Consider the following 14,651-nt stretch of genomic DNA (forward strand, 5'->3'; position numbering starts at 1 on the left):
TTTCTTTGTCAAAGTTGCAGCTCTTCCCACATAGACCTTCTAACATGAGTACCAGAGGAAGTGAGAGACGCCACACCAGGTTTGGCTGAGTGTCCAACACAGCCCAGGTGTGTCCTGAAGCTTCTCTGCAGGAGCTGAGCACTGCAGGACCCACATCTCCCCAAGCAACAAGCAAGAACATCCATGTACCTGCCTGTTTCCCCCCACCCCTGGTGCTCCTGGCTCTCCCACAGGCCCTTACCCGCGTGCGGTCTTCAATGCTGTAGATCCGAAGCTGCATAGGGATGTTGAAGCTGTGTAAGAAGTTGCCCCCAAAAACCAGCGTGTCCATGGGGGTGTACACAGCATGGATCCAACCTTGGAGAGAAAGGAGAGTTGGAAGAATCCTTTCTGAGCAACAAGGTGATGTCAAAGTCTCACAGTTTCCAGTCCTTTTCCATCTCTGAGGAACTCTGTTCTTCTGAGCACGGCTGCCAAATCTGCACCACCTTCACATCACTCGGGTAAGCCCACCCTGACAGCTGCACCTTTCACCTGTTAGCTTCAAGCACAAGACTGGCTACTGACCCCTTGTCACATCAGCCAGGTCAAAAAGCAGCTGGGGGCTACAATGGGACCAATCAGACCCCAACTCATACAACACCGAGCTCATGTGGCCCCCTTCCATAGCTTTTTGTCATCCTGGTGTCATTCTATAGTGTTTCCTAATTGTGTTAGACCTAAGAACATCAGCACCAATGAAAACAGCCTACCAAAATCTGTTCCAACAATTAAAACACCCTCAGAGTAACTCAGGTTCCCGCTCTGTTATCTCCAAGGCTAAGCAATCCAGCCAAGTCCAACATTTGGGGAATTCCAGCACGGGTTTCCTTAAGGCAAAGCCACTTAGTTCAAAAGAAGCGTCACTTGTGATAACAGGACTCCAATAAGTAAGCTGTGCAATCCCTGCTGTTTTCTGTTCCTGGCCCTGCTGAAAGCTACAACTCTGCAGAGGTATCATGAGACACTCAGGAAGCTGAGGAGCCTGGATTACCTTGGGCCAGCCTGTCCTCAGCCTGCACTGTTCTGGGTGTCAAACCCACAGGATCTGGAAGAGCCTCCTTTGATAGTTAATCAAGTGTGACATGAGCCAGCCATGGCCTTCCTGTCACCTGGGCTGAACCCACAATGCCATAACAGGCCTGTTTTGGGAGGTGGGAAGCAAGAGGACAGAGCCATGCTGCATCTCCCCCTCCCAATCACCCATGAGGAAGCTAAATCCTGCCTGTGTCCAAGAGTTTCAGTGTCTCACCACAATCCTGGACGCTGCCAGGATGCCCCTGCCCACCCTGTGGTACCTGAGGGGATGACAAAGGTGTAGCCCTGCTTGAGCTCGATGCGCTGGCACTCTGACACTCTGTCCCCAAGGAAAATGTCTCCCTGCTTCCCTGAGAGAAGCCAGTTTTCATAGAGCTCCAGGTTCTGGGGTGTAGGAGGGATCAGCCAGAAGATCTGCAAATAAAGACAACACACATATGTAGGTCCCCTTATATTAAACAGTTACTGACTATCCTCTGTTTCTTTCCAACACCTGAATCTCTTCCTCTCCCCTCTCTCAGAGAAATTCCCACTAAAATGACCTCAAGAGATGCCCCTCTAAAGAGGTCAAGCAGCTGAGAAAGGTCTTTCCCAATCTGACACACTGGGCACCACAGGTAGCTTGAGCTTGGGATGTTTTTTAAGTATCTACATCAGAGTCAAGAGATGCAGAGCCCAGGAAAGACACCGGAGTGCTAAAGACAAGGGGATATTTACCTGAGTATTTCTGCCACGTTAGAGCTACAACTGAACGAGAGATTGGCGCCTGTTTGCCTCCAGGTAACACAAGTTTAGGGTGGAAAGACCTCAATTTGCTGTCTGGGATCAGCATCCTCAAGGATTAACAAGAGAACAGACTACATCCACTGTCCTAAAGCACCCGTAGTTGTTCCAACAGGGAGTGTCCTACCTTTCCCCCTCGGTGGATGTGGTACCACACAGAAGTGCCACCAAAGTCCACATGGAAATCTGTGTAGCAGCCCTTGACACTCATCAGACAGTACCTGGTGGAAAAGAAGGTGACAGTAAGTGGAAAATGAGCGGTGATCCATGTTTTGGAGCAGATATAACACATTCAAAGGGAATGGGCCCCCTAAACCCAGGCCAATGGTTCACAGCAGTGCCAGAAGCCTCATGATTCCCCTCCTTCCACACAGCCAACGGGGGCTTAAATAACTGACTGCAGTGTCCTTACAAGTGTCACCCGCAAAATAAACAGGGAGACTGTTCCTCCTGCTTCCCCCAGTACAAACTACTGCTCTCTTGGGCAGTTCTCTTCAAAGGGAGGCTCTGCTGGCTGCCACAGCTCAGGAAGTCACTTACTTCTGCACCTTGGGATACTGCATCTCCAGGATAGCATTTGTAGACTCTGTCTGACTCTCCTTCAGGTGTCTGGGCCACATATTATCAACCCAGTCAATCAAATCCACCTATGGCAGAAAGGTGGGAGATGTGAGCAGAGAGAAAAGGGGCACAGCAAACCCTTTTGCTAACCCCACGTGGCAACCCCCCCTTTTGTTCCATTCCCAGTGTAACCTTCCCAGTGCCACTGGGGCAATACCACACGTGAAGAACTTAGGATCAGATGTTCTGATGCCAGCACCAGACTCACACAGAAAACATGCAGGGCAGCATCTCCTAGGGTGGGATTCAACTCCCTAAGCTTCAGGAGAGCCAGAGATGTCCAAGCTCCCTCTGCAGTTTAGAGGGAGAAGTGAATGGCCCTACACAGCTACCCCTTCCCCTCCACCAACTGCAGAGGGAGTTCAGGATGTCCATCCCACCTTCCACTCTTCAGTAAGAGCAACTCATTTTCCCACCAAACAGCTTCCTGCCCCTCTTCCAGCACACCTCCAATCCTGGTCTCATCTGCCCTCAGAGACTTCAGCACTTGGCACCAGAAACCCTCCCTTCTACACTGCACAACCCTCTGGAGCTCCACTCCCATGTTTCCAATTGCTGGCAGGTAAGGAACAGGTCACCTCTCTACAGAGTAACATGCAAGGGACTTGGTCATGGTCAACAGTCTGACTGGGAGATCAGCTCCAGCAGCTTCCAGAGCACACACTGATATTATCCCTGCTGAGCCCATGCATGTTCTGAGCAGCCCCAAGAGGACGAGGGAAGGGAGATCCCTGGGGAAGGAAGAGCCACGCTCACCGTGGCAGGTCTCTGCACCAGGTTCTCCAGTTTGGTGTGGCTGAACTCCAGGCTGATGACGTTGTAGAGCTTCTCCCTCTCCTCCTCCGGCGTCTCGTAGTACCGCGCCCACTGCGCCATGGACATCTCGATGTCCCGCTGCGTGTTCACGTCCATCACATCCACCATCCGCCGGCTCCCTGCCACCACACACACACGTCACTGCACAGTGCACCACCCACAACACTCCAGGAGATGAGATCCTCAGAGAACCCACCCACACAAGCGTGCTGCCTTGGCGTCTCCCAGAACTTCCACACCCACACGCAAACAGAAGCTGCTTTAGGTCAAATTAGATCCAAGAAGGTGATCCCCGGGTAAGGACAGCTCACGTTCAACCAGCTGCACTCTGGGGAGCCACCAGACCTCAGCTTAAACCCAAAGAGTCTCCCCATTCCCCCCTAGCTGCAGGCAGTGACACTCACCGACACACAGCCGCACATCGTTCACGCTGAAGTCCGGATCCGGCATCCTGCAGGACAAACACCCTGCTCAGAAACCATCATGTGCTCCTGGCACAGACCCTCCCCACCTGTAACCCAAGTGTTACACCCTGAGGGTGCTGCTTTGGGCTGTGTGCAGACCACGGCATTAGATCTGGGGTGAAACATCAGGACAAACTTCTGGCTCGGGAAGCAGATCTGGGAATAGGATGTACCATCTCCACAGCACAAGCTGCTGTACAGTGACTTCTGGCAGAGGAGCTCAGCAATCCCAGGCCTCGCTCTAAAGGCTGCTCGTGTGAGTTATCCCAACCCAAAGGCATAGCCAGGCCAGCACACGCAGTATATTCCACTGACACAGCAGAACCCCTCCAACTGTTTGTACTGGCACACTTCTCTGTACAAACACTGCTGTCACAGGCAGAGCAGCCTGGCAGCCATTCGAGCAGCTCTTGACCCAGAGAAATACCCAAAAGCTCAGGAGAAATCCAGTTTCAGCCACACTCTAATCCTCAGTATCAAATCTCTGCCCTCCCAAGTCACCCAGCAGTTAAAACTGAGCCTGGCACAATTTCCCACCTAATTCACCCCCAGTACAGAACATCCTGCACTGGATGAGATGTCACCCACCCATTCAGCCAGCTGGGGGAGGTTCAGAGCAGTGCTGCTGATACTGGCTCAGAGAGTTTGTGAGGGATCATTTATTCTCTAATCATTGTATTAATCAACTCCCAAAAAAACACTGACCCAGCTTTACACTCAAAGCTGTAAATCTCAATGAATGTACTGCAGCAAGAGAGACACAGAGCAGTTTAGAAGTTGGATAAAGCAGGCTGGAATTCTGGAAAATGCCAGAAATACTACAAATTGTTTGAGTCTCTGGCAATAGATGCCTATGTTACTAGGAAAGAAACCCAGCCAGACGTTGCATCAGATCAGCAGTGGGACTTTCCAGACATTTGGTGGAATTCTGATCACCTACAGCCAATTCAGTACTCTGATTTTCAGTCCAAACAGACTAATAAGAGTGGGATAACTGAGGTGGAAGATATTTGTCTCTGCTCACTGCATGTAAAGGACAGTGTGGACAGGACACAGTCATGCCAACTTGGCAGAGCCAGGATCAGATCCCACACAATGTGGAGAAATGAAGGAATTGGGCCAGTCCCCCACCACTCTGTGCCCCAACACTTACTTTATCCCCAGGCCGTCCGAGCTCCTGAAGATGAGAGGGTCCCTCAGGCCACCCCGCTGGATGTACTCAACTGTGAAATCTGGTGTGGGGAGACAAGAGGAGGGAAGGTTTAGGGAGGCTCCTTCAGAGGATACACTGACATTAAAGGATGTCTGGAGATCTCTAGTCCAACCCTGCTCCCAGTAAACTGACTTCTGACTCAGATCAGGTCATTCAGGGCAGTTGAGACCTGAGAACCTCCTCCTATCTCTGTGGTCAGCAAAAAAACCCCTTGTTCCTCACTTTTTTACACTCCTTTGGAGATCCTGGAACTCCTTTGCAGCAGCTCTGGGAGCAACATGGCATGTGGTGTTGACAAGCCTCAGATAGGCCCCCCCCCCGGGAACTGGAAGTTTGCAGGGAAAACAGTCTGAATTTTTGTCCTCAGTTTCCTAGAAAGCTCACAGTCAAGCAAGAGATGCCTTGAAGAAGTGCTCCTCCCTCCAGGAAACCCTCCCAAGGTCGTGTGATGAAAAGCCATCCCACTGAGCTGCGTGTGTGGTGAAAGGAAGGGGAGAGATCCCACACAGTCCTTGAATGAAACATCTCGCAGACATGTGGCTGCAATTACAGGTGCTGACCCAGGAGAGCCCTTCCACTCCTGGCTTCCACGTGTCCCAGCCGACCTGCACCGCTGCACACCAGCTCCCTGCTCTCGGGATCAAACAGCTGCCACGCCATTTCCCCACACACACCGCCTGGCACCAGCCCTGCTTACTGACTGCCAGCCCCCAGACAAACCTTTGCCTTCCATGAACACCACGAAGGTGGAGTTGAACTTGTTGGTGGACAGTTTTTCCTCGAGGTCAAACGTCCTCTTCCCTTCGATTTCGTCGTCGGAGATGCCATCGTCCTCGTAACGCCGCCTCATGGTGCCACGCTGCAGGGAGAACACACCTCGGGAGTGAGGGAAGAGTTACGGACCAGGAGGAACAGCCAGAGCCTCACCCCAACCCAGCACAGCTCAGCCAGGGCTGCTGGGGGAGCCCAGCTCTGTCCTGCACCCGAAACACACCACTGAAACAGCAGATTTGCTCCTCCTGCACCCAGATTTGTGCAAGCTGGGCTATATGGGAGAGAGAGGATCACTCCTGATGAATTCTAGCACAGAAATACAGGAGGAGGGGAGAGAGCTCAGCATAACTAAGGCAAAGAAAAAAAGAATCAGTCCCTCTTTTTTACAGGTGCATCAGTATTTTGCTGCACTAGAGGTAAAGACGCTTTGTGAATTTAAATGTCTGCCAGAACGCCAAGTGATAAAGGAAGGGTTTATATTGGAGACAAAATTCTCAAGTGGTCATCTTTGGCCAGGCCTGTACACAAAAGGTGATTTATTCCCTTGTTTGTGTGGGGAGGAGTAGCAGAGGGGAAGGAACCCTTTTCTTACAGGGTCTCCTAAGTCCATCTGTGTGGGGATTCCTGACAGACATCCTCTTCTGGCATTGCTGGATCTGGAAAAAATTACTGTCCCCAGCTGTTGGCCACCTGGTCAGGGAGCAGCCATTGCTCTGGCAGAGCCCTGCGTGGGAATGCTCCCCAAATCCCCCCAGATAAAAGGCAACCTGCTCTGAATTAGCCAAGCTAATTTAATTCCCCCAATTAGGGATGCTCCATATCAAGCGTGCACACCAACTGTTGGGCCAGGAGAGAGCAAGGATGGGACAGGAGGTGACACAGCTGCTGTCACATCTGTGGCAGTGTCACAGCCTCAGTAACACCACTGGAACCAGCCAGGGACCACGACAAAGAAAAGGACTCCCTCGTACACAAGCACTGCCTTAAGGAAATTCTTACAATTTAATTAGTTTAACAGTGCAGGAGCATCTAGGGCCATTACAAAAAGGGTTTTGCCCCCACCCACTATAACATTTTAATTTTAGTTTTAAGCGGCCATTAAGGCAGAGCCATTTATCTGTTGTTAACACCTCGTTGACTGCACTCAGCTTTCCAACCCCCTTCCCAAAAACTTGAACGACAGGGGCACAAACAGCTTATCTGCCAGGCTTCTGCTGAATGGGGTATACTTCAGGAAGAACCTGAAACAAGGGTCTGTCCCCCTCAGAGCCTGAATGGCTCTGAGGATTAAAACAATCTAGAAAAGGGCTGGGTTTGCTGTCCTTTGTCTTAAGCCATCCACTAAAGATGGAGAGCAAATGGGAGTACTTTCTTTTCCAGTTTTCAATAATACAAAGATAAAACTCTCTTTAATTACCGCTTTTTAGAAAGACACTTGTATAAACGCAGAAAAATGCATTTAAAAAAACCCCAACAAACAAATGGAGGTGGCACCAGCAGAGCTGACCTATTCCTGGGGAACACTTGGAATTTCACACTGGGCTGTGCACACAAAAAACTGGAATTCCCAAATGCCCACTCTGCTTCTAAACTGAGGCTGGCTCTTCAAAGGATATGCATCAGAGCATGAAGCTAGAGATGTAGAAGTTTCATGGCTGTGTTGTATCAGGGGATGAGTCCACCTTACAAAGCACTTTTCCTCAGAAATCACAGAATCTGTTAATCCTGAGGTGCTCAGCTTTAAAATGAGGACACAGAGCAGATGAGAATCCCCTTCCAGCAGGACTAGCTCTTCTTTTTTCCCAATCCCAGGCAAGCCTGGGACTACAGGTCCCAGCAGGCACCTCCCTGTCACTAATTAGAGGCTGTGCACAAAGAAGCAGAGGATTCTGGGCCCTGTAGTCTCACCTGCTTTGGGATCAGGTGGGGGTGGCTCACTGCAGAACCAGGTTGCTCCTTTATCCCACACACTCACTTTTAGGGGGAAAAGCAGCTCTTCTGCCTTCACTGGGTACAAAACCTCACGAGGGGGGGGAAAAGGTTTGGCATGGAATTCTGGCAAAAAGGGACTATATCCAAATGAGTCCCTTAATAACTTATATTTGGCTCCCAGGCTGGAAATCTGGATGGTATTTCAGGGCTCCTGGTTAAGTGTAGCTTAAGTAGGAGCAAGGTTACATTGGGCTAAAACTCAGGTAAGTCCCACTTGAGCACATGTCTCAGGAAACCTGGGCTGGAACACAGCTCCAGGCACAGACACAACGACCAGGCATTGTCTGTCCTTCTGGAAGTGGCACCAAGCCAGCACAGGCTCTGGACTGTGCAGAGCAGCTAATTCAACAGCAGTGTGACCATGTGGCTGGGCCTGATCCCAATCCCACTGGTGTCACAGGCATATGCTGGAGATGCCATGAAAAGGAGCTCCTGCTCCCTTCCCATCTCCCCACTCCAGCTTTAGCACCCAGTCACTCCAGTTTGGCATTTGGACCACAAGATCACTCTGTCTTGGCTAATCCTGAGCACAAACTTTGAGGACAGATCCCGCTCCCACCTTCTGTGAAGGTGCAGTAAATGACCTGGTCCCTCACTAACAAATCTGGAGGCTTTATGACCAAACTAACACGATGTGTCTCAGAGGAGGCCACTCCACCAGACCAACCTGCTGTGGACTCACATTACAACGAAACTACACTTCACTCCAGCTGGATCCACCCATGGATCTGCACTGTGGGATCAGGGAACCATTCAGACTCTTTTCCCAGACCTCAGCACAGCCTCCAAGACAAACAGGTTGGAACCTTCAACCCAAACCACTACGATAAGGCAACCACACCGAAAGTGCAAACACCAGAAAACAGGCAGGAACACCTTAAACTCCAACTCCTTTGCAATGGGGAAACAGGGATGCAAAACGCAGAAGGACGGGGATTGTCTCCTCCAGCCCAGTAAATTCCAAAGTCTATTGCTCTTGTCATCAGCAAAGCATCAGCCACAAAACTCCCTCAGCTCTGCCTGTTCCCGTGGGCAGGGAAGAGTTTGGCCTCCTAATTGGCACAGCATGTAGGAGAGCAGGATCCCAGCCGTGGCTGAGGACCCAAAAGCACAATACAAACAGCTCCCATCCCATCCTACCCGGCCGGGGCCACAGCGCTTTCATGTCATTGTTGTCTTGGAAGGGTGGGGAAAAACAACATTTCAGGGCCTGCAGAGCAGGCAGGAGGAAGGAAAGGCTTCTGTGCTTCCAAGAGTGCTTTTTGGGGGAAGCAGTATCTGCAATTTTCCCCTCCTGGAGTCTACAGCTCCCTCACAGCACAACTACACAAACCATGATCCCCCAGCTGCCCAAATTGTGTCTCTGTATGAGGATGGATGTGGTCAGTGGATGCTCCAAGATCCCCTTTCCTCCCTGATGTGTTTTGATCCTCCCCTGACACGCAGGGAATTGCTGCCTGGTTAAATAACTGGTACAGGTGACACCTGCAAAGCCACGACAGGTTAATGCCCATCTCACCTTCCCCCTGCACACACTCAGCTGTGCAAATCCTTCTGGCAGCACTGAGTTTGACCTCTTCCCAGGAAGGGCCAGCTACCTTTGCCTCACAGCCTTTGCCAGGGATGGGGCTTGGCTGAGTACCCCTTCCTAGCAGATTCCTACAGCCCTCCTAATTCTTCTTCCTGCTCCTTGGAGCAAAAGCCCATCCAGGTAGGTCTCACCAGAGAACACAAGCAACTCCCAGCCCTGGGCTCTTAGAATAAGACCACTTCTTCCTGGGGGTGGCTCTGCTACTGGGAGCTTTTCCAGTGTCAACCAGTTTAGCCAGGGATGCACAACTTCCAAAAAGAAGATCAGCAGACACCCCCAAAACTGCCCTCTCTAAAAGTGTCCCAGGTGAAGTTCAGCTCCAGTGAAGCAAGAGATCGAGTCAGGCCCATTACATACATCAGTGTTCAGCAGCAATATTTAAATATCCCTTTTTTTCCAGCTTTCTGTCAGGATTCAGGCATTTTTCACCCTGCTGAGAGTTTTTCACCCTTCCTGTTACTAAGGAAGAACTTACAAGTGGTCCAAACCCTTTCTCCCTGTGTCAGGCAGGGTCAAGATAAAGACAGTTTATTCATCCTCCGAGACTGAGCAGCCAGCAATTCCCATCTAAGACAGCTGTCCTTCCCCATTCCTTCCTGGCCCTCTTGAGTGCCACTCAATTAATGTAGGAAATAGGGAGCATGAATATTAATCCTGCAGACAGCTACTCCTTCTATTCTGATCCTTTCACCTGCAGTCTCCTTCTCCCAAGGAAAGTGTCTCATGTAGCTCCACAGTGGTACTCTTCAAAACACTTCCTTGGAAACCTCTTTCCATGGAGCACAGCTCTCTCTAACAGCAAAGGAACAGACATCAGTTGAAGAGAGCCAGAAAACCTCTCTCCTGTGGATTTTTTTTTTTTTTTTGAGGGAAGAACGAGTCCAAGGTCACATTTGAAAAAAAGAACAAGCCGTCCTTTCGCCGAAAGAGCCTCGTGTATTTACAGAGTGAAACCAACACACACCACAGTATTTTAGTCACTTCCTGTCCTGTCTGCTGCCATCCCCTCCCTCATCTCCCAACGACTCCAGGAACCTCCTCCTGCTGGGTCACAGCTCCTTCTCCTGCTTCAGGAGACCTGAGCACTCTCATTTTTCCTCTCCCTACGCCTGTTGTCTTTCCAGAGCAGCTTCCCTGGCGTGAAGCCTCCCACAACTCTCCCTCATTCCTTTAGAGAAAAGATGTTGACATGAAGAACGCAGTCAAGTTTTATCCCCATTTCCAAAATCCCTCCTTCCAGGTATTAACTTCCACCTGGCTTCCAGTATATGTACAGAACAGTGTGATTCACCACCTTTTCCTCGCCCCACCCCTTTGTAGGTTTACTTTGCCCAAAATGCATCCAAATTGGTAATAATTTGCACCAAATTGGTAATAAACCAACAATAAATAAATAAATCAACTCTCCTTAGTTTAGGAATTTAACTTCTCCCCTATTTTTACAGCAAACAACTGTGGCTCTTGCCCAGATAAATCCAGACCATCCACATCCAAACCCGTGGATGGGTGTTTTGATCTTAAGTGTGGCAAAGAGCAGCATCCAGAATTCTGCCTCTGAGAGCTTGTGCTGAGAATCTCCAGCAATTTTATCCATGGGAAAGGGTTCCATTCCTCTGGAGAGGCACAAGGCAGCGTGACAGGAGGATGGATCAGACAGACCCAGGGTGGAGCAGGTGCCAATGCCAGAACAGACTCTGCAGGGAAGACCTTCCCTTGCAAGTGTTTCCAGATACACCAAGAACCAAGGCACCCAGATGGTGACACCCAACCAGGAGTCTGCCAGGTCTCTGCTTATCTTAAGCACAGGAGCTCTTTTTCTCTATCCCTCTCCTCCAAGCCTGCACCTCCCACTTCAGCTCCGGAACTGAGCTCCAAGCTCTGGAGCATAAGCACAGCAGAGAAGCAGCAGGTTCCTCCTGTGCCTCCCCACCTCCAGGCACCTCAGTTTCTCCTCAGCTCCTTCTCCTCCTGTCACTCTTGGGCTACAAAGAGTCCTACAGAGATGGGTTCGTGTTGTTCTGGTCATATTTTGGCTCTGCAGAGCCAAACAACTGCAAATACCTGGGAGATGATCAATAAAGCAGTCCTGGGCTCCCTGTTCCACCAAACAGAAGGAGGCATCACTTAGGATCTGAAGAGCAGGCCATAATCCCCCCAAGAGGAACCCAAGAACCAAACCATCGATCTTCACTCAGGTTTAACACCCCTCACCATCTCCTGTCTCTCTCAAAACCTGGAGAGCAGAACAGGCATATCCCAGGTGGCACATCCCTGGACAAAGACGGCCTCAAAGCACCAGGCCGGGAGTAAACAGGATCTACGCAGAGCTGGAGCCCTTCCAGGCTTCACAGCTCCAGGAGAGATTCCTATCACGAGCAGGGCTGGCAGCGTTTCAGAACGACCGGGGAGAACGCCTCGGTTTGCACTTCTGGGTTACAAAACTGAATGTACACAAGGAGTAATTGGGGAATTGGAGCAAGGTGGGAGGAGGCAGGTGGGGAGACAGCACGGATGGGTCAAGGAGAAGTCCAGCAGCTGCTGCTGAACCACACACTGACCAGCCAGAGCAGCAAAACCATGAGGCAGAGGAACATGCTACATCAGAACACAGATGGGCAGGTCTGGCAATGGTCCCAAAAAGGAAGCACTGCTCTTAGGGAAGGATATGGCTCCTCACTCCAGTCACCTGCACACTATGTCACACTCAGACACTGCCCCCACTGGCTTCCATGGCACTGCTAACCCCCACACTGCCCACACCCACCACCAGCCACAGCACCTGAGACCTGGACAAGCCCTGCCTGGATTCCATGACAGGCTGAAGAAGTTCCTGCAGGACCACCAAACCCTCCGCCATTCTCCATTCCAGGACTGAACACTGACCCTCTGAGTGTTCAAAGCCATCCTTCAACATTCAGCCTTCTCATTTCTCAAGGAGATTGAGAAAACCCCTTGAATTACATCCCACCACTTTCAAATCAGAAGAAATCCAAGGAAAAGAAAAACCTGTGTGGAGCCCTCTCCCTGCCAGGTGTCCCCAGCACATGCCCTGTGCAGCTGGTTAGATGAGCACTACCAGCTCTGCTACTCCTTTTGTTTTGTGCAGCAAAGCAACAGAGTCTCCCCAAAATGGAACAAAGTAGGCCAAACTTCCCCCAAAAAGGCAGGATTGAAGATTATACACATTTAATCCATTTTCCCACTACTGAGCCCACACAGAGAAGGAGGCAGAGACCCAGGACAGAGGACAAACAGAGCCATGTGCACTCAGAGGTACAGCTGACCCTGCAGAAGCAGCTCAGCCCTAAGTGACTTCACTCCTCCCTGGGACAGCCAGAGCACCTCTCCGGCCCCAACACAGTGGGGATCAGAGAATTAGCTTGGATTTTTTACTCAGGGAAAAGCTCACCCTCCAAATTTCCCAGGCTCCCAACCCAGCCCTGCAGAAACCTGTTGCCAGTTCTGTCCCATCACACAGACTGAACGAGGCTGGACCATGGGAGGGCTTGGATGACAAAAACACAGGAAGCTTTGAGGTTTGTCCTGCAATTCCTGCTAAGCTGACACTATTCTTTAAAGGGAACAGCAACAGGCTGCCTGAATTGTAGTTTATAGGGCTGAGGATGCTTAGGAAGAAAGCAAACAGCACAGGGCTGCTGGGAAGAACAAGGACAATGTGTGAAACCAGCTAGTAGGAAGGACATTTCCTCCATACTCTGTGCTGTTACACCATCCCTCCACACTGTCCCTCCCCCTCTGCTCCACAAGGAGCCCAGGACTTGTCCTTTCCTTGCTCCAAATGGGGCAAAGGGGCTCAGTGGCACATGGAAATATTTATGCACAGCAAATTAAAGACACTGAGGCAGTCTGACCTTAAAGGAGCATGCATTACCAGCCCTCTCCTTTCCACTTCCAGCTGCTTCAGTTCAATCCTGAGACTACAGAGGCACATGGAAGAGCTGGGACAACTTTAATCAACTGATATTTCCTTGCAAACTCTGTCAGGATCGCCTCAAACAGGACATGATTCTGCTCTCAGCTCCCAGCCCTGAGGACCAGCACCAACAAAAACCAGAGACGATGCTCACACCCCAGAGCCTCTTCCCTGACCTTAAAGGGTGTGTGGGGCAGCTTTGTTAAAACTCTTTCGTGCACAGAGTGACGGTTAAAACGTGTAAAATTCATCACCCAGCAACCCTGCACAGATCTCAGCCCAAAAACTTCCCTGGTTCAAGTTCCTGGAACTTCCACAGGGATTCAGCATCCCTGGACATCCAGCTCATGCTGTTTCTACAGCAACACAGATGCACAAGCACGGACAAAGAGAAAGGGAACAGACAGAATCCCTGCCCAACAGATCCATCTGGATCCACAGGCCACACTTTGTCACCAGGTTTATCTCCCTGGCCCCCCAAAAATCATGGGTGCCCTTGCCAAGGGAGATCTGCAAGTGTCCAAAAGTGGGCAGCACAGGGAGTTCAGGCCACTGGAAAGGGAAGAAGAACACCCAAGTTCCTCACAGCCCCCAAAAGGCTCACTCATCATTCCCACCTCCGGAATCAGCAACACGCTTTTACCAGCAGCAGCATCACACATCTCATCCTGAAGGGAATTGCTTCCCCTCACACACTTCCAGAGGACAGGATTAGGGCAGCACCTTGTTTCTCCACCTTCTGAGCACACCACCACTTCCCCACAGGTGCCATTTCTCTCCCAAACCCACCCAGTGACCTGTAGGTCCCTGTCTGGGTGGCTCCCGACATGATTAAGGCACTGGGTGTGCAGCAACTGCTCTCCTGACTTGTTGATGTCACTTCCAGCTGGGATAACCTCGTGAAAACCCACTCCTGATTACTACAGGAGACATAAAAACTTGTTTGGTAACTCACAGGTAACTTGAAGTGCTCCTGTGCTGCCTGGCTCCTTGCTTAGTCAGCACTGCAGCTTCCAGGACACACTCAAGGCACAGCCAGGTTTGGGATAGGAAGAATCCAGCAGAGATATTCACCTCCTGCATCCCTTTCTGCTGACATGGAACATCCCAATGGCTTCAGGGACATATTCTCCCATGGACCAGCACACTCGTGCATCTCACAGGATCTAAACGCTCCCAGGGATTTCCAAAGCTTTCCAAGAACAGCCTTCAGTCGCTGCTAGCTTCCACCAAAGCCCTGCCCAGACCAAATCTGAACAGTCCCTAAATTATTTAGAGCTCCATTATTACACCTGGGTCATTTGCAGTGACTCATTTGTAGTGTGTCCAGTTTGAGGCATGTGGGAGAGATTAATTACCCTCCTTGCACGGGCCCTGTCTAGACTG

At 50.7% G+C, this 14,651-nt stretch overlaps 1 protein-coding gene across 1 annotated transcript in view; it reads right to left on the minus strand.

The window, feature by feature from the left end:
- The window catches only part of KDM2A (lysine demethylase 2A), a 35,013-nt gene that overhangs the window by 14,991 nt on the left and 5,371 nt on the right, over positions 1-14,651 (minus strand). The window contains exons 3-10 of the mRNA XM_050335194.1: positions 5,695-5,833; positions 4,915-4,993; positions 3,702-3,748; positions 3,238-3,416; positions 2,401-2,507; positions 1,988-2,081; positions 1,338-1,491; positions 242-357 (exon numbers count right to left, since the gene is read on the minus strand). Of these exons, the coding sequence (XP_050191151.1) occupies positions 242-357; positions 1,338-1,491; positions 1,988-2,081; positions 2,401-2,507; positions 3,238-3,416; positions 3,702-3,748; positions 4,915-4,993; positions 5,695-5,833 (915 nt within the window). The remainder of the gene's footprint in view (positions 1-241; positions 358-1,337; positions 1,492-1,987; positions 2,082-2,400; positions 2,508-3,237; positions 3,417-3,701; positions 3,749-4,914; positions 4,994-5,694; positions 5,834-14,651) is intronic.

Source organism: Myiozetetes cayanensis, unplaced genomic scaffold (assembly GCF_022539395.1).
Source record: "Myiozetetes cayanensis isolate MyiCay16 unplaced genomic scaffold, myiCay2020 scf6-25, whole genome shotgun sequence".
Classification (NCBI taxonomy): Eukaryota; Metazoa; Chordata; class Aves; order Passeriformes; family Tyrannidae; genus Myiozetetes; species Myiozetetes cayanensis.